The sequence below is a fragment of the Oncorhynchus masou genome, chromosome 5 (genome assembly GCF_036934945.1).
Source record: "Oncorhynchus masou masou isolate Uvic2021 chromosome 5, UVic_Omas_1.1, whole genome shotgun sequence".
NCBI classification, from domain to species: Eukaryota; Metazoa; Chordata; class Actinopteri; order Salmoniformes; family Salmonidae; genus Oncorhynchus; species Oncorhynchus masou.
Window position 1 is genome coordinate 33349766 of NC_088216.1, and position 27643 is coordinate 33377408.

At 42.3% G+C, this 27643-nt stretch overlaps 1 protein-coding gene across 2 annotated transcripts; it reads left to right on the plus strand.

The window, feature by feature from the left end:
* rrbp1b (ribosome binding protein 1b) lies at positions 1-26379 on the plus strand. 2 transcript variants are annotated; one of them, XM_064965371.1, is made up of 28 exons: positions 1-109; positions 3334-4017; positions 5530-5681; positions 7780-7902; positions 8433-8585; positions 8969-9087; positions 9569-9722; positions 12471-12609; positions 12904-13091; positions 15614-15651; positions 15749-15859; positions 16729-16798; positions 16976-17098; positions 17281-17321; positions 17540-17627; positions 17717-17809; positions 18113-18205; positions 18510-18608; positions 18874-18963; positions 19264-19356; positions 19474-19545; positions 19712-19804; positions 20108-20191; positions 20874-20939; positions 21868-21951; positions 22592-22672; positions 24239-24382; positions 25890-26379. In XM_064965371.1, the coding sequence occupies exons 2-28, from the start codon at positions 3369-3371 to the stop codon at positions 25926-25928; spliced, it is 3279 nt and encodes a 1092-aa protein (XP_064821443.1). In that variant the 5' UTR covers positions 1-109; positions 3334-3368; the 3' UTR covers positions 25929-26379. The 2 variants fall into 2 exon arrangements, with proteins under 2 accessions (XP_064821443.1, XP_064821444.1); XM_064965372.1 differs by lacking the exon at positions 20874-20939.
* Positions 26380-27643: the final 1264 nt, after the last annotated feature.

The window sequence follows — 27643 nt, forward strand, 5'->3', positions numbered from 1 at the left end:
CTTTGAAATTAGTTTTTTGGGCAACGTGATGGCTTTTCGCCAGCTCAGAGAAAGTGCCACGACTCCACACTCAGCGGCTATTCAGAAAGAGTGATCATTGGTGGTCGGGGTAAGAGATTCTTAAAATATATATATATAAAAACTATGAATCATTTAAAAGAATAGGAAATTGTCTTAACTGAGCGTAGTGTAAGGAACAGTTGTGTCGTTGTAACCCAGCCTCGTACGAATAGACATATGCATGTCGGAAAATGAATTGATATTTTTTCACATTGAGAGAAAAAAAAATGTTCTTGAAACTTTGACTTCGGAACTATCGTTACTTTTCATAATACAATGTTGCTTGATCTTTTCGGTTTGAAAGAATAGACAGTATTGATTAATGTTTGTGGAAGCCTAAGCGTACTTTTTACTCATTTTTGGTGCCCTATTTTAATTAACTGCATCTGTAGACCCAGACTAATATCTATTTTTTATATTACATAGTCTAACCAAGTGACGTCTCAAATATCATAAGTTTGGCATTGAGATGCATTTTAATGACTGTATTGATGGTATCGGGATAGCCTTATCTCTTGGCTCATATTCTTGAGTTAAAGAGCTCAACATCAAACACATTGAGATGCTGCGGTCAATGACTGATCAATCAACGGGCTCTAATGATGGTTGTAGGCCGTCTCTGGAGGACACGTAGCTAAGGACACTGGACACGAGTTAAGTTTTCTTAGCAAGAGACGACGAAAACAAATTGTTCAGTTACATTTATTTCGTGTGGAGGGGATGCTAGATGTTTTAAAATGTAAAACACTACATAATGAGAATAAGGACCAGTATATAACGTGGGCTATTGTAGCCCGGCCTGTGGTGAAGCATTTTAACACTGCATAAACCTGCTCTCAATAATATTCTCTACAACGCTTTCAAATTATTGTTTAACAAATGGGTAGCATATTTGAGGTACTGTAAATTGTAAAGTTGTATGATGCCAACAACCTTTGTGAAACTGGCAAGTGGTCAAGTAGACTACAGGTAGAAACGTTAAGGCAACTGTACTCTTCTCGTTACATAACAAGAGGGGTACATCACAAGGGGTTAATTGTTTGTAGAGACACGTAGCCCCTTCTACACTCTCGAGAATTCCGCATTATCTACAGTTAGAGTAAATGTCTGTAGTGTGTTTTGATACATTGGGCATTTTTACATTAGAATGATTAGCTTCAGATTGTTACACCAGATAATGTGATTTATCCGGTATCCATTACTGGGAGTTACAGGTTAGGTACTGTTTGGTGTAGTACAGATCATTTTCTACCATTGATTGAGACCGGTGGGTCCACCCCAAAGTGTCATGATGAGACTCACCTGTCTTGATCTAAGAGAAGATTTGAAATGGACAAGATAGTACATAGTGTTGGATTACTTCATGGAGCAACATTTTTTGTTTTAATAAGAGCGTTTTCTAAATTCAATCCCACCATCTGCAATTGGACACGGACATATTAGAAGATACATGTTTGGCTGAATCGAGAACGAAAATAGTATTGCAAAGTTAAGGATGGTCAAATTCTCTGTGCAACTCCCAGTAATGGATAACAAAAATATTTGTTTAAATCACATGATCTGTTGTGACAACCTGTAGCTAGACACTGAACAGTGCACACCAACGTTTTGTTTTATAGCATTATTAGAATGACTAGTTGTTGCCTATTGCAAAACCGATAGATTGATCAGTAACCCTATTTATTGTTAGGCTAATGTTGATGTAAATCAACACTTTGCTCCTTTAGGAGTTTATTTCAGTTTGATAGAATATCTCAATCACCTTGTCAAGTCATTTTAAATTCAACACTAAAGCATTTTATCCCAAAGTATCAGTTTCAGAATGGATACCCAAATGCTTGTATTCCATAAGATTGCTACTATTGCTTTCTGATTGATTGAGTATTTGACGATTGAAGAGAGATAAAGCATGGAAGTCTTCACTCGATTAGTCAGCATTTTTTTCTTCACCTGAAGCCTTGTTTATGTCCGAAATTACACACTATTCCCTTTGTAGTGCACTACTGTTGTACAGAGGGCCCTGGTCAACAGTAGAGCACTACATAAGGAATAGGGTACCATTTGGTACACAGACATTATCTACTGTATAGAGTCAGCATTGTCTCTCATGCCTATGAGTAGCTGAAATCCCACTCTTGAAGGAGTCCTTCTCCGGAATGGTCCGGTAACTCATAGGAATTTGTGCAGTGCAACTGCGTACAGGTGTATCCTCTGCAAACTGGAGACGAAGTACTTTTTTTTTTACATGAACATAGATGGGAAAGGGGGGGGGGGGATAAGCTTTTCTCAGACATCTGTTTGTTTAACCCTATTAGAAGTTCAGGAGCTGGTCGTATAGCTATGGAAAGATTGTTGTTTTTAGCCAGCAAAATTTGGTCCACCTTTACCAATGTAGTGACCGGAATGTGTGAGACACATAGACCCTATCCCTATTTTTTTTTACCCATCCTCAACATTATTCCCTCGATGTTAACCTTTCATCGAAGACTGCTACCAAAACTGAAAACAAGAAACTAAAAAGCCACTAAAACAAGAAAGCCTAACTCTAAATTATAAGAATCTGGTTACTGTTATACAATCCCAATAAATTCATCCATGGAAAGGTAGGTGACTGTTAGATTAGGTTGATAATCAATTACTTAATTTTAAAAAGTATGCAAAGGATTACAGATTCAGTAAAATTTATAATTATTGTGATTAGTGCCTTTTGTGTGTCAGTCATCTCCTGCACCGCAGGGGACGAATAGCCTACCGGTATGAACTTCTCAACTTCTGCGAGACACTCATTGTGTGCCATCTCTACTCCTGCTTGTGATTTTGCTATTTGACTGATCATTGTAATATATTAGATCAGAGCCAGCCAACACATTTTTAAAAATAAATTCAGGCTTTTAAACAATACTACACATGAGCGAGCACATTTTTGGAAGTTTTGCTACCAGCATAAACTTAATTTTGGTTGTGTAACTCTTATAAATATTCTGAAACCACAAATGTTTTCTTAATTTATATCACCATAGATCAGCGTTCTTGGAAAACCAGAAAAATAGGAGTTATATTTTAGCGGTTACCGAAGTTAACTGGCTAACTCATTGAACCTTCTGTGAAATGTCACCCTGGTGGTTGATAAATATATTGAGTGGCGGGAAATCTAAGTTGTGAACTGGCCGTCATTGAACCAATTTACTAAACATTATGTTGTGACTTTTGATGATTATGGCTCACATCCTTTGACACCTAGCTTATTGCGACCTCTACTTTCTTTTGTGCTAGGCTTTGCGGAGGGACAAGATTTTTTTTTTAAAGACATGGATGTTTACGACCCCCAAACCCTCGGCTTCATGGTCTTTGGTGGATTCATGGTAGTCTCCGCCATCGGCATTGCTCTGGTCTCCACGCTCTCCATGAAGGAGACATCATACGAGGAAGCCCTGGCCAAGCACCGCCATGAGCTGGGCAAGTCGGCCCAGACCCAGCTCTCTATGAAGAATAAGAAGAAGAAGGCGTTGGAGAACAAAAGCAAAGCCAAGAAGAAGGAAGAGCGGCCCAACGGGGATCTCCCAGAACCGGTCGCAGAGTCCGCTAGCGAGCCCGAACCCGAACCTGAGCCCCTCGCTGCCCCCGAGCCTGAACCAGAGCCCATTGCTACACCGGATCCTGTCGTGGTCGCTTGTGCTGCCCCAGTGGCCGTGGAGGCTGCCGCTCCTTCCCCGAAAAAGAAGAAGAAGGTGGCTAAGGTGGCGCCGGCCCCTGCCAAGCCTACTGTCGTCCCGGAGACCGTCGCCAAGGAAGTGCCCATCATGGTCGTGCCACCTGTGGCGATTGAGGTTGCCCCGGTGACTGCTGCACCCACTCCGGTGTCCAGTGACACTCCAGCCGCACCCGTTGCCAAGGCAGAGGAGCTCAAGGCTGAGGCACCTGCTAAGAAGAAGAAATCCAAAGCAAAGGCTGAGCCAGGTTGGTAGTAAATAATTTGCTTTGATCACATATTTACTTTTGTTTATATGGTAACGCTTAATATAAAACTATTGCAATTCATGTACTCTATAAATGAGGTTTGGGGTCAATTCGAATGACATTTTACATATTTTTGTGTTTTAGTCATTTAGCAAACGCTCTTAACCAAAGCAACTTACAAGATCAATTAGGGTTAAGTGCCTTACTTCAGGGCACATCGACAGATTTTTCACCTAGTTGGCTTGGATTTGAATCAGCGACCTTTCAGTTACTGGCCCAACACACTTTACCACTAGGATACTTGCCACTTTCAATTAAGTCAATTCAGGAAGTTAATTTAATATACAATTTAGGAATTAAAAAACTTGAATAGATTCCATTTTTTATGTTAATCAAGAAGTCATTGAAAGTAAATTCACTTTTTTCAATTATTTCTATTAGAAATTTACCCCAGCCCTGCTAACAACCTCTGCATTCCTAGAGGCTCATTGTCTCTAGCTCATTGTCTCTAGTGAAGCATTGGTATTATGATGAAAGGCCAATTGAAAGCAATGGGTTCTGGTGGTTGATTAGACCCTATGTCATCTATGCTGAACAAAAAATATAATCGCAGCATGTGAAGTGTTGGTCCCATGTTTCATGAGGAGAAATAAAAGATCTCAGAAATGTTCCATGAGCACAAAGCTTATTTCTCAAATTTTGTGCACAAATTTGTTTACATCACTGACAGTGAAGATTGTATCTTTATTGTTACACAGGTGCACATTGTGCTGTGGACAGTAAAAGGCCACTCTAAAATATGCAGTTTTGTCACACAACACAATGCCACAGATGTCTCAAGTCGAGGGAGCATGCAATTGGCATGCTGACTGCAGGAATGTCCAAGAGCTGTTGCCAGAGAATTGAATGTTAATTTCTCTACCATAAGCCACCTCCAACTCCATTTTAGAGAATTTGGCAGTACGTACATCCGCAGACCACCTGTAACTACGCCAACCCAGGACACTCGCATCTGGCTTCTTCACCTGCGGAATCGTCAGAGGGGGGGCACCCATGGGGTAGCTTGCCCAGCCATGTGAAATGCATAGATTAGGGCCTAATGCGTTTTATTTAAATGGACTGATTTCCTTATATGAACTGTAACTCTGCAAAATCTTTGAAATTGTTGCATGTTGCGTTCTAATAATTTTGTTCAGTATAGAATTGAAGATCAAATGGCCCTTCATTCTCCCAAGACCTCCCCCTCTAACCATCCCCAACTTATATTTTGTTTACTACTAGTCTACAGTAACTCATGCAAGTAAGAAACAATCAAGTAATTAATCGACGTTACAAACTGGTCATTCATCCAAGTAATAAAGTAAAAGATCCAAGTTATAGAAAAGTGTGTTTATTATTCAATTTATGAACTAGTAATTCATCCAAATGATAGGCAAGTAGTACATCCTGTAACCCCTGACATGGGGAACTCCCTGGCACACGTATCACCCAACTCACTCTCTCTCCTTGTAGTGGTTGCTGCTGTCGACTCTGCTGATGCTCCCCTCCTCCTGCCATACAAGACTCTACTGTCTACTGTGAGCAGCATGACATTCAGCGAGGGAGAGGCCCAAAGGCTCATCAAAGTGCTCAGTGACAAGGCTGGCCTCGACTCCTGGCAACTGGTACAGTATTCCTTTCCAGAATGACACTGACTGACACACGCAAGCATTAAACAGCGGCCCGTGGCCAAGTCATTCCCTTTAGTAGAAATGCAGGCATACAGTGCATTCGGAAAGTATTCAGACCCATTGACTTTTTCAAATTTTATTTTACAGCCTTATTCTAAAATGTAATAAATAAATAAAAATCCCTCATCAATCTACACACAATACCCCATAATGACAAAGTGAAAATAGCTTTTTAGAAATGTTTGCAAAAACAAAAAACATAGCTGTACATAAGTATTCAGACTGACTCAAAATTGAGCTCAGGTGCACCCTGTTTCCATTGATCATCCTTGAGATGTTTCTACAACTTGGAATCCAACTGTGGTAATTTCAATTGATTGGACATGATTTGGAAAGGCACACGTGTGTTATTAACCTTATTTTACACATGAATTTGATCTCCTTCGATAAATCCACATAGCAAATCATTTTGCACCCCACCCTTTAATAAGGCCGCATAGTTGACAGTACATGTCGGAGCAAAAATTAAGCCAAAAAATGTCTGCTGGATTGTGTTGAGGCTGAGGTCTGAGGAAGGGTACCAACACATGTCTGCAGCATTGAATGTCCCAAAGAACACAGTGGCCTCCATTCTGAAATGGAAGAAGTTTGGAACCACCAAGACTCTTCCTAGAGTTGGCCGCCCGGCCAAACTGAGCAATTGCGCGAGAAGGGCCTTGGGCAAGTAGGTGACCAAAAACCCGATCACTCTAACAGAGCTCTAGAGTTCCTCTGGGGAGATTGAAGTAACTTCCAGAAGGACAATTATCTCTGCAGCACTCCAACCAGGCCTTTATGGTGATGTGGCCAGACGGAAGCCACTCCCCAATAAAAGGCACATGACCACCCGCTTGGAGTTTGCCAAAAGGCACCTAAAGGACTCTTAAGACCATGAGAAACAAGATTCAACTCTTTGGCCTGAATGTCAAGTGTCATGTCTTGAGGGAACCTGGCACCATCCCTACTGTGAAACATGGTGGTGGCAGCATCATGCTGTGGGTATGTTTTTCAGTGGCAGGGGCTTGGAGACAAGTCAGGATTGAAGGAAAGATGAATGGAGCGCAGTACAGAGATCCTTGATGAAAACCTGCTCAGGACCTCTGACTGGGATGAAGGTTCACCTTCCAACAGGACAACAAACCTAAGCACACAGCCAAGACGATGCAGGAGTGGCTTCGGGGCAAGTTTCTAAATGTCCTTGAGTGGCCCAGATTTGAACCCGATCGAACATTCCTGGAGAGACCTGAAAATTGCTGTGCAGCGACGCTCCCCATCCAACCTGACGGAGCTTGAGAGGAATGGGAGAAACTCCCCAAATACAGGTGTGCCAAGCTTGTAGCGTCATACCCAAGAAGACTCAAGGCTGGAATCGCTGCCAAAGTTGCTGTAATATTTTTTTTTTCATCTATAAACCTGTTTTCCCTTTGTCATTATCGGGTATTATGTATAGATTTATGTGGGGGGGTGTGGCAGTTTAATAATTTTTAGACTAAGGCTAACATAACAATGTGGAAAAAGTCAAGGAGTCTGAATACTTTCCGAATGCACTGTATACATGCATAAATAGAAAGGAACAGGCGTTTTCTGAGACAAGATTGAGAAACCTTGGCTATGGTTAAAATGACTCAGACATGATTGTACATGGAATATCTTTTGTCTGTCAAACTGTCATCACACACACTTCTAAACTGCAGAAGCCTGAATTAATTAAGCTTAGCAACATTTCAAGTAAAAACACTGTATCCCCCCCCCCTCTAGCCTTTCACACTCGTTAACAAATTATTTTAATATTCTAAAGTAGAATTTTTCCTAGTAGTTTGAGGCACCTTTTTTCCGATATTTCCCAACTGAGAGATGATATTGGTTGTGTCCCAAATGGCACCCTATTCCCTATATAGTGCACTACTTTTGACCAGAGCCCTATGGCCCCTGGTCAAAAGTAATGCACTATATAGCAAATAGGTTGCTATTTGGGGTGTTGTCATTCTCTGGCTTGTATTAACAGCAACTGTAGCCGATCAATGGTGGTCAACTTGTTGCATCTGTTGGTTAGGCCTCTCAGAAGGGGGATCCCACGGCTGCCCTGAAGAAACAGCTAGAGGAGAAGGAGAAGCAGTTGTCTACCGAGCAGGAGGGCGTCTCCGCCGCCAAGAATCGACTGAGGGAGCTCACCAAGGTACAAGACCACGAGTTCAATAATATCTTATTTTTCCTGACGTGTACACAAGTCTAAAAGCATTGGATTGGTGGACGGGTGGGCTACTGGGTACTTTCCACCTTTTTTTCTTATACCAGTAATGCCATTTCAAATCAGTGAAGGGCACACTCTGGGAGGAAGGAGAGATAATTGGTTAAACATCCTACTGACTTCCAGGCACAGGGTACAATATACACCTTATTTGACTAATGAAACCGCATGATACGTTGATGAATTTAATTAACTGTGTTAGTGCTGGGCTAGGTAGCATCTTAAACAGGTCTTGGCCTCAGTGCAGTAGGCCAGGATTTGGTAGCTGGTGCTTACAGTAACTATCTCCCTGGAGTATTTATGCCACTGGCTCACAATGTGCCTGTTGGAACATTCAGGAAGAGAAACAGATGAACAAACCCCAAAAAAGGGGCAGAACAAAAATGTGTACACCAGGACACCGACTTTAACCAAGTGTTTTTCGCTGATGTCACTAACGATCCCCAATGCCCACACAGGAGCTGAGCGCAGAGAAATCGAAGATGGCCAAGGTCGAGACCCGTCTGAGCTCAGAGCTGAGTGCTCACACTCAGGAGGTAACTGCCCTCCAGGCTCGCATGCAGGCCTCCTACCAGGACCATGTGGCTGAGACCCAGCAGCTCAACCTCAAGGTCAGTTCACGACCCCATAAACGCCAGGGTCGTGTTCAGGTGGAGTGATAAAACGTACTGAACAGTCCTGACAGAAATGCAATGAATAGAGCTGACTTGAGTCCTGATTCCACATCAGAGGCATGTCTGTTCTACACAGTGTTTCCATCTGAACGTTCCACAGTGTTCCTGTACTTGACTGAATATGGAGCTGCTGCTACCACCATTTCCTTTTTGTGTAATATTGACAGCAGCCTCTGAATTTGACAGTAATAACATATTGGTACCCTTAGGTAAAAATTTGTTGGACTTTTTTATAAAAGTACAAGGCAGACAAGATGATAAACATTGAACTGTCTGCAAAAAAATGTATGTAAATGATTTTTGCGAACACCTCCATACAGATAGTGAGCCTGCAGGAGCAGCTGGACAATGGCCCAGTCGCTCAGCTGGCCCGCTTGCAGCAGGAGAACTCTATCCTGAGAGACGCCCTCAATCAGGCTACCAGCCAGGCCGAGAGCAGGTAGATGGGGAAATTAACAACACAACTCCTATTCTCTATTCTATGGTGAAATCTGAGTCTTGTTCAGTGGGCACCCAATGTAAACAAATTGAGTAAAATGGGGTTGAACTACCTGGACTTTTCCCAATAAGAAATTACATTTTCTTTTTAGTTACACAATATAATGAGGTATAAGTGGGTGTGTTGGTTGGCTGGATGGATAAATAATTCATTCTAGCTTGTACAGACATGGTAAAGCGACTCCACAAATGAGCATGATTTATCTAGCATTTTCAATATGTATCACAATTTGCTTAGCATGCGATTTCATTTTAAGTATTAACATAATGCAGAAATAAAACATGCCTTAAGAGCCTCAATTATGTCCATTCTTGGACACCAGCAACTGAGACATACAGTTACTGCATATGCAAAACTGTCCTAGCCACACTCAAATTCATCAAGTCTGACAAGTCCCTCTCTGTTCTCTTTCCCCCTCCAGGCAGAACGCGGAGCTGGCCAAGCTGAGGCAGGACTGTGTTCGTCTGAACCGGGACCTGGGCGAGAGGACAGAAGCCCTGCAGGCTGACGATGAGCACAGGAAGGCTCTGGAGGCCAAAGTGTCAGCTTCTGCGGAGAAAATTGCCCAGTTCAAGGTGAGTGGAGTAGGGTGAAGTTGCGCCCCCCCAATCTCCACTGTACCTAAGTGACCTACAACGTTTGATTTGATCCAACCACAATGGAGGACCACAGTTGAGCAAGAGGTATGGCCTTGCATTCCTCCTGTTTTATCTTGTTTAGTTGGAAAAGTATGCATTGTACGATTTAAAGTCGGAGTGAAAAACAAGTTGACAATGTATCAACTCGGCATCATGATTTGGGCCAAAATGAAAACCCTTGGCTTTAGTCAATTCAGTTCACCTGCATCTGTGCACTGCTTGTCCAGTAGTGGACTACATGGGTGGCAATTAATTTGGGACTAAGGTCAGTCAGTTTTTCAAATCTAGAACAGATGTGGACAACTGAGGCGTGTTCAAGTTGGGAGAAAATTTGAATGAAATATGGAGGTAATACCTCAAATGTGTTGCATAATTACAGATATTTTTGATTTTATTCTCTTTTGCTACAGTGTGCCTCACCAACTTTATTCATACGTCTTTTAGAATGGAGACAAAATATTTTTTTCACTTATTGTGTTTCTATACACCTTTGCAAAATTATAGCTTTGATTCTAGTCTGTTTGTGCTTTTTGTCAACTCTTGTCGATGTAATGTCAAACAGCTGAGTTGACTGAGCATGCACAGACTGACATCCAGGCTACCAACTAATCTACAACTATTACAAACTACTTAACCCCCTAGAGTCGATTTCCGCATTAACACTTGTCATATGCCATGTTGGGATAACTTGTCAAAATACGGTCATAACACTATCATTACCCATATTGCTACACCTGTTGAGGCATATATTGGTTATTTTAGGGCTGGTTATGACACCTAATTTAAGTGTCAACGTTTCTGCCAAGAAGTTTAATTTCATTTGAAAGTTTTTAAATCCTTTTTTTGTTGTAATGAATACTTTAGTCACACTTTTTTTCTTACATTAAAAGAACTTGTAGAAAATAAAGTAATGACACTGTCATGAAATATTATGACCGTCCTGTCACTTTACTTGGACTAAGAAAATACACTTTAAGACATTGTCAAGAAGCATTATGACCGTCAGAATCATATAAGCCAGATAAGCCTATTCCATACATGCCCTTATGTCAAAAAGAGGGTGTCTTGTCCTACATCAATATGTGTGCCGTTACAATGTTAATTTAGTATGGTACATTTAATTTAAAATTTGTATATATAACAAACGTACTGTTGACATGTATGGTGTAATGGAATGTTTTGCCTTGTGCGGTAGGTTTTGTGGGTTGTGACACTTATGTAGGTGTCATAACCAGCCATAAAATAACGCAATGTACTGTATGTCACATCAGGGCTATGTGTTAAGACCATATTATAACAGTATGGCACGTTATGTCGGCTGTTATGACACATTATACAACGGGTGTGTCTAATGCTGATTGGTTAAAACCGCATTTCAGCCGGTGTATATTCCACAAGTTGTTACGGGTTAAATCTGATGTTTAAATGCATATTTACTCTGTTCCATCTGACTGCACAATCCTATGTCTCATCACCCTACCCAGGCTATATATAAACTTGATCTCCACTATAAGAAGCATCTAAACATAATCTCTCATGTCTTTTAGGCTAGAACTTTCACTAGGTGCGTCGTTGGCGCATGATAGTTTGGAAAGGTTCCGCTTTCTCCGTTTGACATCTTACCTTAACATTGCAAATTATTCCACAATGCTGACGATGGATTAGCACCTATAGATGTATTATCACCTATGTCTGTAAATATTGAGGCGGCTTATTCTAATGCTTACCCTATAATAATACGCAGCTCATTGCGCACGTTACACATGAAATATGTTGTGGCAGAAAGACGGTAGCCTACAATTTGCAAAATAGAAGCCAATATGATTGACAGTTTTAGATACACCCATCTAGTACAGTCGGACCCACATTTGACCTCCAGAAAGACCCGAGTTCTTTGGGGCATGGATTCTACATTCGGAAATGTTCCACAGGGATGTTGGTCTGTTTGGACGGTGGTACACCACCACCACCAGTCTGTACCATTGACACCAGGCAGGTTGGCGCCACTGTTGTACTGCACCGTTATTTGTCTGTTTATGGCCCGCCTGTTAGTTTGCAAGATTATTTCAATTTGACCTCTCATCAACTCGAGCTATTTTCGCCCACAGGACGTTTTTTGTTTGTCTTACCATTCTTGGGAAACCCTAGACACTGTTGTGTGTGTGTGCGTGTGTGAAAAGCCCAGGAGGACGGACGTTTCTGAGATCCTGGATCCGGCGTCCCTGGCACCAAAGATCATACCACGCTCAAAGTCGATTAGGTCACTCGTTTTGCCCAGTCTAACGTTCAATTGAATCGTAACTGAATGCCTCGATGACAGCCTGCTCTATATAGCAACCCATGGCCACGTCACTCCCTGAATAGTTACGATTAACTTTTGGGAAACCGGGCCCAGGTCAAACAGTGGGTTATTCCAGAAAGCAGGTATATTAGCCAGCTAACTTTGCTAAGCAACCACAAATAACTTTTGATTTCCTGGTTGATTAAGAAATCTAAATATGTATATTGGTTGTTGCTGTCAAGTATTTTAAGACTATATGTCTCAATGATTAAAGTATTTCAAGGCGTTTATGGCTAACTCATTGATACAGCTTTCTGGAACAGCCCCATATCTAAGATAAGGAATATGCATGCATAATAGATGCATTGCACATGATAATAAGCTGTTGCCGTGCTCATCCACAGGCGTGCCAGGCGGAGAGCGAGCAGGCCTGGCAGCAGAGGCTGGAGGTGGTGAGCCAGAAGCTCCAGAAGTCCCAGGACACCAGCAACACCATGCAGGCCCAACTAGACCAGGCTCAACAGGAGGCCAAAGCCTTCGCCGGTCAGTGGACCCCACCTCTCACTGGTTACATACCTTGACCACATGATAACGTGCTATTCCAGTCACTCTAATCTCTTTTTTTAACCCTAACCATCACAGGAAAACCCTTGCACTAAATGGGAGAGATGTCCCTTCCACACAGCTATGTTCCTGATACCTTATTTAGATTTGCTTTTAGATTCATACTCTCTACTCGTCTGCAAATTTTTTTTTTTTTGTCCTTTGTGTGGATTTATAAAAATGTGTCTGACCTAGGCTCTGGCTTTGAATTGAATTAAACTTTGATCTCCACAGAGCTCCAGGAGCGCATGGCCATCACGGAGGCCGAGCTGAAGGACCTGAAGGCCCAACAGGCAGTAGTGTCAGCTGTGGAGGAGGCCGCCAAGGAGCAGGTTGCCCCACTGGAGTCTCCCATAGAACCTCCCCCCGAGGAGCAGGAGACTGTGACGGAAGGTGTTACCGAGACCCCCACTGCCACCAATGTAATCTCCAAGGGCCTAGTTTTTTTCTTTCTCTCAGCTGCAAATAGTTTAGGCAGTAGACAAAATTCCAAATCAACCCCAAAGCAGTCTTGTAGATCGGAAATTATTTTGATTGGTGCAAGCAAGATGGCAGACATTCTATCTGTCAGAGTACAGGTGGAGCTGAACCTATATTGCTTACAATTCCAATACTTTCAGATCAACATGTTTTGTCAAAGCTCAGGGGCTTCAGTTATCAAAGTTGCATGCACACAAAAATGACTCTGCATATAAATAGCATATTTATTCTAAGAGCCTATACCAAGACAGGAGATGGAAACACCATGTATTGATAAACAAAATATGAAACAATTAGTCTTTTGCATAGAAGTGTGAGCTGTGGGCAGAATTTACATTTAAAATTCTTCAATAGACAACCAAATTTGCAGAATGTGCCGCCAGTTTTTGGAACTTGCAGCATTTTTTTCTTTGAAAAATTCACTGCTGAAGATTAAAAGATTCTGCCCACACCTCAACAGAAATTGTATCATATTTGCTATTCCACTCAGTGCCAACATTTCCAAATCAAAGAGCAAATGAGGGTGTTTTTGTTACCCTAAAAGGTTAATGTTTTCTTGATGGTGTTGTTGCTCTGATTTTTTTATCAATGAAAACATGCGTGTGACAGTTTGATAAATCCCAATCATTTTTTGCGCACGCAAATCCTAGAATCTCAACGTATGCCAGAATTTAGTAAGACATTTACTCACGGTTCATAAATGAGGCAGCTTGGACCCTAAACTCTTATACTAAAAGCCTGTAGACCACCTATCAGTCTACATTGTTTAACATTTTTTATTACTCTGCCATTTTGTAAAGTAATTGATAGTCCTAAATAAGTATATATATATAACACACTGTCGTTGCTATAATCTTAATATCACAAAAAACTTGAATTATAACCAGTTTTAGGAGGGCATGCCATTTTGTTTTTCTCCCATTGCCCCTCCCGACAGTAGGGCTGCTCCCCCCCTCCTTCCCCCCGACAGTAGGGCTGCTCCCTTCCCCCCGACTGTAGGGCTGCTCCCTTCCCCCCGACTGTAGGGCTGCTTCCTTCCCCCCGACTGTAGGGCTGCTCCCTTCCCCCCGACTGTAGGGCTGCTCCCTTCCCCCCGACTGTAGGGCTGCTTCCCCTCCTCCTCCCCGTAGGGCTGCTTCCCCTCCTCCTCCCCGTAGGGCTGCTTCCCCTCCTCCTCCCCACAGTTGGAGGTGCCGTGCCCAGTTGATAATCACCCTGATAATTGCCTCTTCTGAACCTAAACTCAGTGGAGGCTGCTGAGGGGAGGACAGCTCATAATTATGGCTGCAATGGAGTGGTATCAACCACATGGAAACCACGTCTTTTTTGTGTTTGATACCATGCCATTGACTCCATTCCATCCATTATTATGAGCCGTCCTCCCCTCAGCAGCCTCCACTGCCTAAACTATACCAACGCTAACTTCAAACATATAATAGATTATATAAATGAAGTAAAGTATGATGTGGGAGAATGATTGAGTTGATAAGCGAGGGGAAGTGAACAATGCACCAATTGTGAATGAAGAACAGGACGGGCCATTCTATTGCATTGATATATTCTAATTATAATCTCAAAATGCTATGTACCCAATATCAGTCCACCGACTCCAAGCAGCCTTTATCGGTCTCCTCTGGTCTTCTTGAGTACACAGTAAGTGCGTTCGTAATTTACAATGGCAAGAAGACCAAGAATGGCTGCACATGCTGTGTTAACAGTGCTACAAAATCTGAAAATATTTATGGTGTGGAAGAAATTAATCAAGACGTGTCTGATTATTCTTCTGATTCTGAGCTTCAGCCTGAACCTACACCTAAGCATAAAAAAATCCAGAATGGTGCGCGCTGAGCAGGTGTCCGGGCCACCACCAAATCAAGCGGTGAGACAGAGGTTAAGGGACCACACCCAGTTGGATAGAACAAGCCAGCGACAGTGCTACGGGCCTATTATCAGCAAAAATGTCAACACTGAGGGCATACCCCTTACATCGCAAGCAAAAAACATTATATTAATTATTTTGGCTTTATCAAGCACCCATGGCGCTAATGATTAGGCTATGATGTGTTTATAATTTGAAGCAAGTTTTGACGAACGTGCGTCTAGGTGTTTGGGTTATTTCATTTTTTTGTTATAAAAAGAAGCTGTTAACGCGTTCCAACACATGCTTTCCGTTTCATAGTTGGCACTCCACAAATAAAATTGATTTGACTTTAAAAAAAAATTATACACAGCTTACCTACAGTAACATAAAATGAAAATGGTATTTTGTTATAAAAATGTGTTTTAATGTTGCATAAGGCCTTCACTTTTTTGTTGCATATACTGTATATGAAATGTATTAATTACATTGTTAGAATGACTGCTCATTAGCTTGAAGGGAGGGGTTCCTCGTGGCCCAGCGGTTCTAGTGTTACACCACACATCATGCTCAGAGGTTTAGTCCATCCATCTTGTTTCTAAACAGGGTGACAACTACGCTGAGGTTGAAGAGCTAAAGAACAGGTACGTTGAGTCCTATTTCTGTTTGATACCATGTATCGAATCTCCGTATCCAACTTTCTCTACCAAATGGGGATATTTATTTCTCTCCCTCTTTCAGTCTGATAACCAAAGAAGGTCAGGTGGCCGTTCTAGAAGAGGAGCTCCAACAGCTGAAGGTTGAACTGGAGCTGGTGAAATCTTCCCAGACTGAGGATCCACAGGTCAACGGGTATGTTCACTTTTACTGGGACACCATGTAGCCTGGGGTTCGTTTGGCCAAGTGGTTAGCGCTGCGGTCCTCAGCGCGTGTGTACAACCGTGTCCTTGTGGGTTCCAATTCCGCTCCCCACTGCTATTATTACACATCTTGTCTCATCTCACTTAGCTGTCTGTCTCTAACTATACTACAGTCTCTGTTCTACAAAAGTTGGGAATTCCCACTCTTTGGGAAATAAAGTTTACTGGTGCTTTATCAACATATGTAGACCAATAAATGAACAAATGGGAAGGATCCCTGCCCAAAAACAATCAAATCTGGTCAAGAATCTGAAGTCGTAATCATTCCATAAAACGTTTAAAAACATGCGGTCAGTGTGAAGGAAGAGGGGCAATCACCTGTTGAAGAACAGCATGTGCATATAGACAACACGGCAGAGATCGAACTCTTACAGAACAGGTATGGGAGGAATCTGCTATAATACTATTATGAACTATTCACTTTACTTAGCCGCTACGCACAAATCTCCAATGACAAGCCTAATATTCAATTATTGGCCCTCTAGGGACGAAGTACTGCCTGTGTTTGTTAATTGGTCAGTTTATCATTGACGAGACAGTGAGTTCACTCACCTGGTGTCCCAAGTCTGAATGAAACCAGGGCAGTGTTCAGTAGAACACAATGTTGTGTAGTGTTCAGATAGTAACACTATGTACACGCAAAGGATAAGAAATCACATCCGCTCTATTCATGACAATTCTATTTGCCACAACATTTGCCTAGTTTTGGCCCTCTAGGACAATTGATTAGCCCTGTCTACTATGTAGTACTTTAAGTTTGTCTTACTGCATCACAACCTAAACTCAGTTTTTCCATGTCAGCCTTAAGGAAAAGGAGAGCATCGTGACGTCCCTCGAAGAGCAACTGCAGACATTAAGAGCCAAGATGGAGGTGAAGATCACTGGTGTTGTAAATTAGCAAACCTGTTGGCTACTTTCGAGTTCAAATTCAACATTGCTCTCTTACAATCCTATATTTGTCTATGTACTATATGTTCCATACCAGAAGGTCCCTCATGGGAAAAATGTATTATCAAGTTATTTGAATTGTATTGAATCTGTTGTGCAGGTGGAGAGCCCAGCAGACACGGAGCAGCTTCAGAACAGTCTGAAGGAGAGGGAGAGCCAGGTGGCCTCGTTAGAGGAAGAGCTCAAACAGCTGAGAGAGGAGCAAGGGAAGAGTGCAAACGCTGTAAGTGTTCTATTCTCTCCTGTGTATGTGCACAAGTGTGTGGGTGCTTGGTGTTAAGCCTTAATGTTTAAGGTTTAGTCTTACTCTGTAAAATGTAGGTTTTATAAATGTGCTTTTGTCATATGAAAAACGTAGCCATTGGCATCTTGAACAATGCATATTCTTTCAATTCCATAACACAGGAGTCCGGAAGTGAGACTGAAGCCGAACAGCCATTTGAATGGTATGTGTCCATTCCTTAAGTCTTTAAGCACTTGAGGTGTATTATTTGACCCCATAGTGGATGCATTGTCTAATCGAATGAGTAGGGTTGGGGGTCTATTCCTGTCTGTTGAAGTGGACATGGCATTTCCCCATAGGAATGAATTTCAATTCCTGAACTGGTACTGGAATTGATATGGACTTTTCCCACTTCCCTCCTAATGACTGTTACATTTTCAGCCTTGAGAAAGATTCCCAGATGCTATCTCTGGAAGAGGAGCTACAAAGGCTAAAGGAGGAAATGGAACAAGTTAGGAACAAAAGCAATGTAAGTTTGAGGTTTTTCCATTGCTCAAAGAGAGGTATGCTTGTTGCCCCTTGACTGTTAGCTTAGCTGAATTCTGCTCTACCCTACAGGATCTCCGTGAAAAGAACTGGGCGGCAATGGAAGCCTTGACCGCTGCTGAGAAGTTGAATGAGCAAAGACTGGCTGTGGCGAAGGGTGCGCAGGTCAGTGGCATGCGACACCCAGAGTTGTATATATGCGCTCCGCTTCTTGCTACATCCTGATCAATATTGGCCAATAGGTGAGGGATCTTCTGAATTTCCAAAAAGGCTTTCTGAATGGCTAAAATTGGAACTAGAATTCAAGTTTTCATGAATGAAATGCTCAAAGACAGCAACATGTCTGGCACTAAGGTTGTTTGAACTCTAGCTAAATACACTGGCTACACTCCCATTGACAGACACTGTTGTGAATCCGGTTTGTGTTGGATGGCTTTCATGATGCTGTGACTTTGCGTCTATTTGTAGCACGTAGCCGAGGAAGCACTGAGCTCGTTCCAGACAGAAGCTCAAAAAGCTCTTCAGAAGATCTGCCCTGACATCTCTTTAGAAGCTGAGCAGGTAAGTCGGATGGGTTTGCAATCGCTGACAGACTTGGAGTTGGAAGGTGTATTGTTTTTCAAATTATTAGTCTCCCGCCACAAAGTTTGTTGTACAGTGTGGATACTCTTTGCTAGTCTGAATTAGAGTTCATTCCTTATTTAAATACCCAAACGTTACCAACAGGGTGGTCAGGAATGGATTTGGAAAATAAAATCACTCTGGAAACTTGCCAATATAAATGGAATTCCCCTTAAACATGATTACACCAGCAGACATTTTTTTCCTAGCTCTGTAGTTAAAATGCCTCAATTACTAATTACAGAATAACTGGTTGGAGTTACTCATCCAGAAAGCACAGGCTACTGAAATTCCACAGAGCCAAGAAGTCCAGCAAGAGAATTTGCAACCCACAGACTCTGAGGTGAGGACCCTGTGTTTTACCCTGGTATAGTGTATGCATTGCATTTTGAAGTAACCAACATTTATTTTAAGGTTGGACAGCTTCAAAATACCAGTAGAGGTTCCTCTACACCTGTTGCTATAACAAGATATTTAGTTGCCTATTGCTGACCATTACTTACATGTTTGTCTCTGGAAACAGACAACAAAAGTGCATCTTGGCTTTTCCTGCTCCGGTGTTTCAGATGATCCCCAGACAGTCATGACTGTGTTTGTTTTCTCTTTAGGAGCTTTTGTCAAAACTCGGAGAAGCCGAGGAGTCTCAGAAAACACTACAGGCGGAGTGTGAGCAGTACAGAACTGTCCTGGCTGAAACGGTAAGTCAATCCATGGTTCTGCGTGTGAATGCCTGACTTTCCATCCAACTTCAGTCTGTTTGAAGGGGACACAGCTTAACTGTGTCACCAAAATGGCACCCTATATCCTACTATGTGCACTTTATATGGAATAGAATGTGTCATACAGAAGGTGGAGTGACATGAATAATGTGTAAGCTTTATTAAAGTAAGCTGGCAAGAATCGCTAGCCCCACTAACATACTTGTACTCCTGCTTTGCACCTAGATGTAGGTGTTATGACGTAATAACTGCATTCCCACATTATCACCCTTCCTTTAGGAGGGCATGCTGAAAGACCTTCAGAAGAGTGTGGAGGAAGAGGAGCACGTGTGGAAGCTCAAAATCGTAGAGGCTGAGGAGCAAGGGCAAGCAGTGAGTTATTTTTCTTAAATTCTCTCTCTCTCTCTCTGGTCTTACTGAATAGCAGCAGACGAGATGGTTTCCTGTAAGATGACTTGATACGAAGTTAAAAGCTATTTTGTCCTGCAGGCTTTGGATCAGGTGAAGGTGTTGCAGCAAGCTGCAGAGGATATGAAGATGAACAATGAAAGTACAGACCAGGTAGAGCTTTAGTACCGGGATTGGGATGGGTGTATACAGAGCTCAATCTAAACTTTAATATATGTCGGATTTACTTCCAGTCACAGACTCAAGTAAACCAATGAGACCTTTTTTGATTGGTTTTAGTTTGACATTAAAAAGTGACTTATTATCCTGTTTTGTGCAGCTGAAAGAGCAGGTAATGCTTCTGGAAGCCCAGTTGGAGAAACAGCTGGAGTCCATCAGCTTTAGCCAGACTTACGCCGAGGAGGTCGCCCAGGTAGGCAAAACACGCCATTACACCTGGGTCATGATGTTTTCAGGTTGAAAATGTTTTCACTCTCTCATTGTCACGTTGTAGTCTGTGCCTAAAGGACACAACCTACATTAAGCTTTTATTTTCATAGATTTTATTTTGGATTAGGATCTCTTTTAGCCCACCAGGGGCTAGTCTTCCAACTGTGGAAATAGTTGTTTAAACCCAGATTTTACATCGTTAACATCCACCTATATACATTTTTTGCTACTTGGGTGGTCCATGGATTGCTTGTAGCTGCAGTCTACATCTTGTTTGCCTTTGCAGCTGAAGGCCTTGTTAACGAAGACCCAGAGTCGGCTAGAGACGGCCCAATTGGAAGCTCAGAAGCAGGCCAAGGAACTTTCTGTGGTAGGTTTGACGCGCGTCACCATTTTAGTGCCGTAAAATTATGCCATTTCCACTCCTGCAGTGATGGACTCGGCTGTTTTGGAGGCGTAAATGAGCAATCTACTATTGACCTTCTGCTTGAAGTAGAAGTTTTGCGCAACCACAGCTCTAGGATCAGAGTACACTAACCTTTGCCATTATGCTTATGAAAAAATATCTGATCTTGTATTAGTGGTCACTTCTACCAACTGTATTGAGCCCTTAGGGGGGCAATGATCAACAAAGCTCTTTGGACCCTGTGAACAGAAGTCTGAGTTCAGAAGGGTGCAACGATATGGAATGTTCTGATAGAAGGACATTGTGTAGAACAGACATGGATTTCTGATGTGTAGAGTTAATGACAGCTCAATTTGTGGTATTTCTATCTGCAATGTTCAGTAAAAGCACCCTACTGAGGGAGACCCAGGGCTTTGGGTGCGTCCCAATAATATTTCCTTCCTCCTGAAGGGTGCATTTGTTCACTACATCCTTCAAATCTAAAAGCATTGGCTAGTGGGAGTTTCCACCATATTTCTTATACCAGTCATTTCTTTTCAAATCATTGAAGGGAAGTGAACACGTGCACACTTTGGGAGGAAGGAGAGATAATTGGAGCATTGCGACATTGCCTTTGTGTTGAGTGGCAGATTGCTTCCTGTTGCAGGTCAGACAGCAGCTGAGAGAGACGACGGAGCACGTGCAGAGCCAGGAGGCCTCCGAGTCAACACAGGTCAGGGTGCCTGACCGACGGGGTGCACCCTGCACAAGCTAGCTGAGAACTATCAGACTCAGAATGTACTCCTCGAACTGACTACAAGCCGCAATCTTGAATGGAAACGATAAGCACCGCGTACTTTTCAGATTTGTGGTGCTCATCTTAATTTTCACCTGTAATATCCCTTTAAGGATTTGGCTAGGCCACCCTACTAATGTAGTGTTCACTTGCAAACCGTTCACTCACATAGAGACCAATCCTTATTTAAATAATAATGTGCGGCATGATGGCACACTAATTATGCCCATATACAATAAATCATGTTAAATAATTATTATTATTATCATTCAAATCAGAGGCAGTAGAATCACACCACATCTATTCAGTCTGATAGTTCTCAAAGGCAGCAGCTTTTGCTATACACTAACCACACCGTATGTGCTTTATAAAACAAATGTTTTACAGCAAAGAAATGCCTATTTTTAACTCTAGTTGTCTTGCATGAAACTATGCGTGTGTGTGTTTGCAAGTCCCTTGCTTCCTGAGTAAACATTGGAGTTGTGATATGCTCTGAGGTGCTGCACCAGTGGCTGTTGTAATACTTTCGGGAGGGGGGGGGGGGCAGCAGAATGCTAGCACCCTTCAAATGTATTTTTCAAAATGCCAGAGCTCAGTAATGAGTGTCTTTATTGATGCTTGTTTGGTACATTGCGTAACGGACCACTTTGGAAGAGGAGCGCAGATTGCTTTTTTTTTAACCTGAACCAGAAACTGCCCTTCAGGAGTCTACTTGTTCTGACCTAACCGTTTGGGAGAACCTCTGCACACTGTGGAGCGGGGCTGGCCCATACGCCACCCCGTTGTGTCCTACAGTACCCCCACCCCCCAATGTGATCTATCTGGGGGGGTGATTTGACTGACCTGTTTGTGTGTATTATATCAGGTCCAAACCCAACTGGTGCAGGTTGTAAACAAGTTGCAAACGGAGGAAGAGATGAGACAGCAGCTGGCCGTTGACTTTGACCAGGTAAGTCATCATAAAGACATTCTTCTGACGTTCGAATCGCGATATAGCGAGCATACAACTGACATGGTAAGAATGAGGTTAGAGCCGGAGACTGGTGTAGAAGTCTAAACTCCCAACCACGTGGAGCCCTGACTCGGCCACCCTTTTGTTCAATGCCCCTATTGTCTGATCTCTACATTTCCAGCTGTGCTGTCCAAAATGTAAAAAAATAAACATGTACGGTTAGAATTCCTATCTCCTTAAAAAAATAATGAACATTGAATCAATTAATGGTTCAATCTATTACTTAATGCATTCCCACAGTATTTCTGCTGCATCTTTCATCGTTAGTTGGGCACCGGTGATCACTGGATGAGCACAGTATGGAACAAATCTTACAGCTTTTTTAACTCAATCAGCTCTCTCGTGACCGATCGGTCATACAATACAGTACAACTTTATTGTCCAATGTGAAATGGACATTATCTTTGCTTCCTTATTTTATTCCCAACCTCCTTGAATACCACAACACCCTTTGGCTGTCAGTCTTTGGAGACAATCAGTCATTATATTTGGGTTGTATTGCCAATGGCATTTTTATTTCTATCTAAGAATGTTTATTTAATCTTTGTTCGCAAATCTTTTTGCTCTCCCCTTGCAGGCTCAGAAGTGCGTGACTGACCTACAGACACAGATGGACCAAATGAAGGCAGCAGGAGACTGCTCCACAGGAGAACTCAAGGTGCTTACCCCTGTCTTCGTTTATTCCTTTACGCTCTACCTCTCACCGACATGGACTTCATAGGTCATCCTATTAGATAGCATATTTGAGTCGGCAGCAGCTTTCCTAAGCTATCAACAGACTCAGACATGGTTCTGTAATGGCACACCAAGCTGGACCTGCTAGTGTGGTGGTGGCAGTGGTGAACTGTGTCTATAGGACCTAGGCCTTCCGAGGGACCAAAAATCTTCCAATACGTTATCAAACCCCAAAAATCTAGAAAGTAACAGAAAACATAGCATCACTTAATGCACCCAACATTATATCTTCTGTAATCTGTTTGTTCTAGTGAAGGAAGAGCAATACTTTTTGATGACGTTAGGAATTAATCAAACAGGCCTGGCCGTGCTTTGGGCTGCCGCACACACAGCGACAACCGGCATGGACACAACATGACAAACATTGTCAAATATTGCACTGTTTACTCAACTTATAGTAACTATCACCAATAGCGACAACAGTGTCACATCAAAGGTGACAGGCTCATGATGCTGAAAGGACAGCGGCTGTAATGCCTGTGCACTGCATGGCGCTGAAGGAGAGAATGTTGCTCAAACATATAGACAGGCGACAGGAGTCTCACACAGCATCAAATAATGTTAACGATTAAGCAGCCCATTCACTCCAGTAGGCCCCTTACAATCATACCAATACAAAAGCACAAACATTTCAGGTCCAAAATTAAATGAATAAACCAGCTATTGCTTCCCATTGCTAGCTAACGTTACTAGCGTTGGCGTGGGAAAACTACTGCTTGCAACACTGGTTATTTTCTGGCAGACGATAACCTATTAGTGTATTGCCATAACCATTATGAATTCATTACCTCTTGCACTCTCGGTAGTAACATGTCTAGGCCTTCTCTCTATCAAAAAATAAATGAAGGCCCAGACATTGCAAGTCAACGTGATTGGTTCATTCCACTGTCACTCCAAAATTCTGGTCTAATACAGTTGAATGGCAAAGGCCTTCTGTCCAGCTTCTAAAGGCCTAGCCAATGGCTGGCTGAGCTAGATTTTTCTACCCAGAGAACACCCCCCAAAAATTATTCACTATTAAGCCTTCTCTTTCTAACACAAACAAGAGATTAAGTCAGAATATTATTACAAATACTGTAAGGATGAAAAATAATATACATTTTTATAGATCCCTCTAGGCCTCCACTGTGTGGTGGGAAATTACTGGCTTTATGCCAAATCGCAAATTCATAATTGCCATTCAGTCCTGTCCGGCAGCTTTTAGTAAAGAAAAAAAGAAATTGGGATATTGCCCCACTTATTACCTGGTAATCACTTAGAACATAATTATTACTTCTCGGTCACAATTGTTACCAGTTTGGTTCAATGATTGAAAGCACAAATTTCCAATTGGTAATTATACAATAAATACCACATAATTACCATTTAATAATGCAACCTTCTGTCATCTGGTCTACCTATCTAAGCTTTAGGCTACCTCTCTGTTGATATCTAAGTAAGTATTTTAAGAATTTAGAATTTTATTTTGCGTGTTGTCTGAATGGTCCAGGAGAGGCTGGAGAAAGAGAAGAAGCTAACCAAGGACCTTGGCCAGGCGGCCACTAAGCTCCAGCAGATGCTCAAGGCCACCCAGGTGCAGCTCGTCAAAGAGCGGGACAACGTCAAAACCTTGCAGGGCCAACTTGTTGGGAAGGTAGGCCAACAACACTGCACCACCTTATTTAGCAGGCCCACCCCACCTCCTAGACCTACGCTGTGTGGGTGTAGATTCATATGTCTTTTATGGAAAACCCCTTTCCCATGTTTGGGTTTCCACTGAATTCCAGTGTAGATAGGAGGCACAACTCTTTGTGGTATGTGGCTATATTCAACAGAGTATAATGGGCCTTTATTAATGCTCTGCAGATCCAAGAAGTATGCACTTTGCTGTAAAGGCCTGATTCCGACTTAAGAAATTACGTATTTCTTACGCACGCCTTTCCTACACACTTCTCAGTAGTTGGTATAAAGACATATATATTACACACACACACATGTATGTGGATACAGCCACACCCGTTTCTGACAGGTGTATAACATTGGCAGTAGAATGGTCTTACTGAAAAGCTCAGTGACTTTCAACGTGGCACCCTATCAACGTCATAGGGTGCCACCTTTCCAACAAGTTAGTTTGTCAAATTTCTGCCCTGCTAGAACTGCCCCGGTCAACTGTAAGTGCTGTTATTGTGAAGTAGAAACGTCTAGGAGCAACAACGGCTCAGCCTCGAATTGGTAGGCTACACAAGCTAACAGAACGGGATCGTCTGTCCTCTGTTGCGACACTCACTACCGAGTTCCAAACTGCCTCTGGAAGCAACGTTAGCCCAAGAACTGTTCGTCAGGGGAGTCTAAGATCGGCAGCCTAAACCTAAGATCACCATGTTCAATGCCAAGCGTTGGCTGGAGTGGCATAAAGCTCACCGCCAGGCAGTGGAAACACGAGTGATGATCACTCTTCACCATCTGGCAGTCCGATGGACAAAGCTGGGTTTGATGGCTGCCAGGAGAACGCAACCGACTCCAATGTAAAGTGCCAATGGTCTGGGGCTGTTTATCATGGTCTGAGCTAAGCCCCTTAGTTCCAGTGAAGGGAAATCTTAACGCTACAGCGCATGATGACATTCTAGATTCTGTGCTTCCAACTTTGTGGCAACAGTTTGGAGAAGGTCCTTTGTTTCAGTATGACAATGCGAGGTCCATACAGAAAAGTTTTGTCTTGATCGGTGTGGAAGTACTTGACTGGCCTGCACAGAGCCCTGACCCCGAACTCCATCGAACACCTTTGGAATGAATTGGAATGCCGACTGCGAGTGCCCGACCTCACTAATGCTCTTGTGGCTGAATGGAAGCAAGTCCACGCAGCAACGTTCCAACATCTAGTGGAAAGCCTTCACAGAAGAGTAGAAGCTGTTATAGCAGCGGAGGGGACCAGCTCCATATTAATGTCCAAGAATTTGGAATGTGATGTTCACATACTGTTCATGCGGTGTACCTTTTTTAAGGTGCATAACAGGCTTTGGAGGTGTGGTTAAAAGCTGAATAACATTTTGGTATACTGCCCATCTTAGTTGTCAGTGGTTTAGACTTGTTAGTGCCGTTACTATTTATGTTTCTGGACAGTGATTAAGTCCTTTTTGTTTTTGGTTCTTTCTCTCCACCAGGAGGAGCCCGAGCAATCAAAGGAAGGGACATCCGTCTAAGACCGAATGAAAGTCCCACAACTTTCCAAAATGCCGTCATTATTTTACTTATTTCTTTTTTTCCCCTCTTTTCTCTTTTACTGTAGTTTGTAGTCAAATTATCATTTTGTTAAGGGATGGAGCTCAGAAGGGTTTTAATATTGTATCCCTTTTATTATTATTTTGGAACCAACAATCAATTGAAGAGTCTCTGGCTGTGTCAGAAACTTGTTTATTTGTCCTGACATTCCCAGAACATGCAGCGGTTCAGTGTTATTGAAAAGGGGAATTGCCTGTGCGTTAAACGTGCAGCAACTAGTGCAATTACTTTCTTGTTCTCCTTTTGCCTGTCCTTTTTGTATGACATTGGAAAGGGAGGTTATTACATGGTACGCAGATGCAATGCCTTATATTTTACGTAGTGGGCTGCTGACCAATGTGAGAATTTGTAACAAATAAACTGTAGATCTATTTGGGTTGATGGGTGTGTTACTGTTTATTGCACAAATGCATTATATAAATTATTTATGATTAGACTATGTTAAAGGGAAAGTTCAGGATTTTACATCAGAGGTGCATTCTGGTCTGTGTGTGATTTTGAGAAATCATTAATGTTTGCCTTCCAGTTATTTTTCCACCTAACATAATGGAGACCGTCATTCCCACGGATTGGTAGCAATGGATTACATGTAACGGGCATTACGTAAAGTACTGTATTGATCAACCCAGATTTCCCCCCCAGAATGTAACTTTCTCAGTTGGATTACTTTGTCAGCATTGCTGTCATTTAGTGACCCCTCACATGTTTTTTAAGTCAAATTATATTGTCCTACTGGTTGAATGAATAGGTAAGGCTTCCAAATTGTGAACCATGCTTAGACAAGGATCTAAAATTGCTAGTTGTTCTCATTGGCCAACCTGACATCACAAGTTGGAAAACTGATTGTGCTTTCCTGTAGCACATGCTATTGACTGACTGGCCTAGCCTAATAAAATTGAGCTATCTTCATGGTTATAGACGTGATCTACCCCAGCACAGGCTAACGTGTCCCAAAACAGTGTTATTAGCTATCTAAAAATGGTGTTGATATAGGCAAGCCTACTAGATGGTCTTTAAATAGGTTGAACGTTGCACACATTCACACCAGATAGTATCCTTCTTGCTATAACCTTTTAGTTGTGGATTGAAGAGCAGGCAACCTGTTGTAGTACATCAATAATGAAAGGAGCTTCTTGGAGTCACTCAGATGAAATTACTTAAGACGTGTACAAGGTTTTATAAGCATGTTGATCATCTGCTACTTCACTCATGGACCAGCAGTGGAGGGTTTTCTCCATATTAAAATCTTTCCCCAAAGGGGATTGAAACTTGCAGACGCCATATGTCAACATCACTTCAGTGGATCATTCCACCACAACAGGCCAAATTTCTTGTAGTTGACAACAGCATGTCGTCAGCAATGTTTTATTGTCACGTAGTAGCATCATGTAAAAATATATTGGCACATACCACTTAGACCATGGGTAACATGCGATTGGATGGTGGGTCTACCATTTAAGGTCTCTGATAGGTTGATTCGTTAACTGATATAATTTTCTGCTCAGCTGGCTGTCCTAAGCATCATGGCCTATGAGAAAAGATAGCAGCTAGCCATTTAGACCAATGGTTTCAACCATTGTCTAAGCGAGTATGCCCACTACAGAGTTTCTGCTGTTTACAGTGCACTTTCTGTGCT

Excerpts from the sequence above, each read along its gene's own strand:
- rrbp1b (XM_064965371.1), top strand. The coding sequence starts at position 3,369 with ATGGATGTTTACGACCCCCAAACCCTCGGCTTCATGGTCTTTGGTGGA. Across the intron at positions 9,088-9,568 it reads ACCAGCCAGGCCGAGAGCAG|GCAGAACGCGGAGCTGGCCA; the intron begins GTAGATGGGGAA and ends TTCCCCCTCCAG. Across the intron at positions 19,357-19,473 it reads CTGAGGAGCAAGGGCAAGCA|GCTTTGGATCAGGTGAAGGT; the intron begins GTGAGTTATTTT and ends TTTGTCCTGCAG.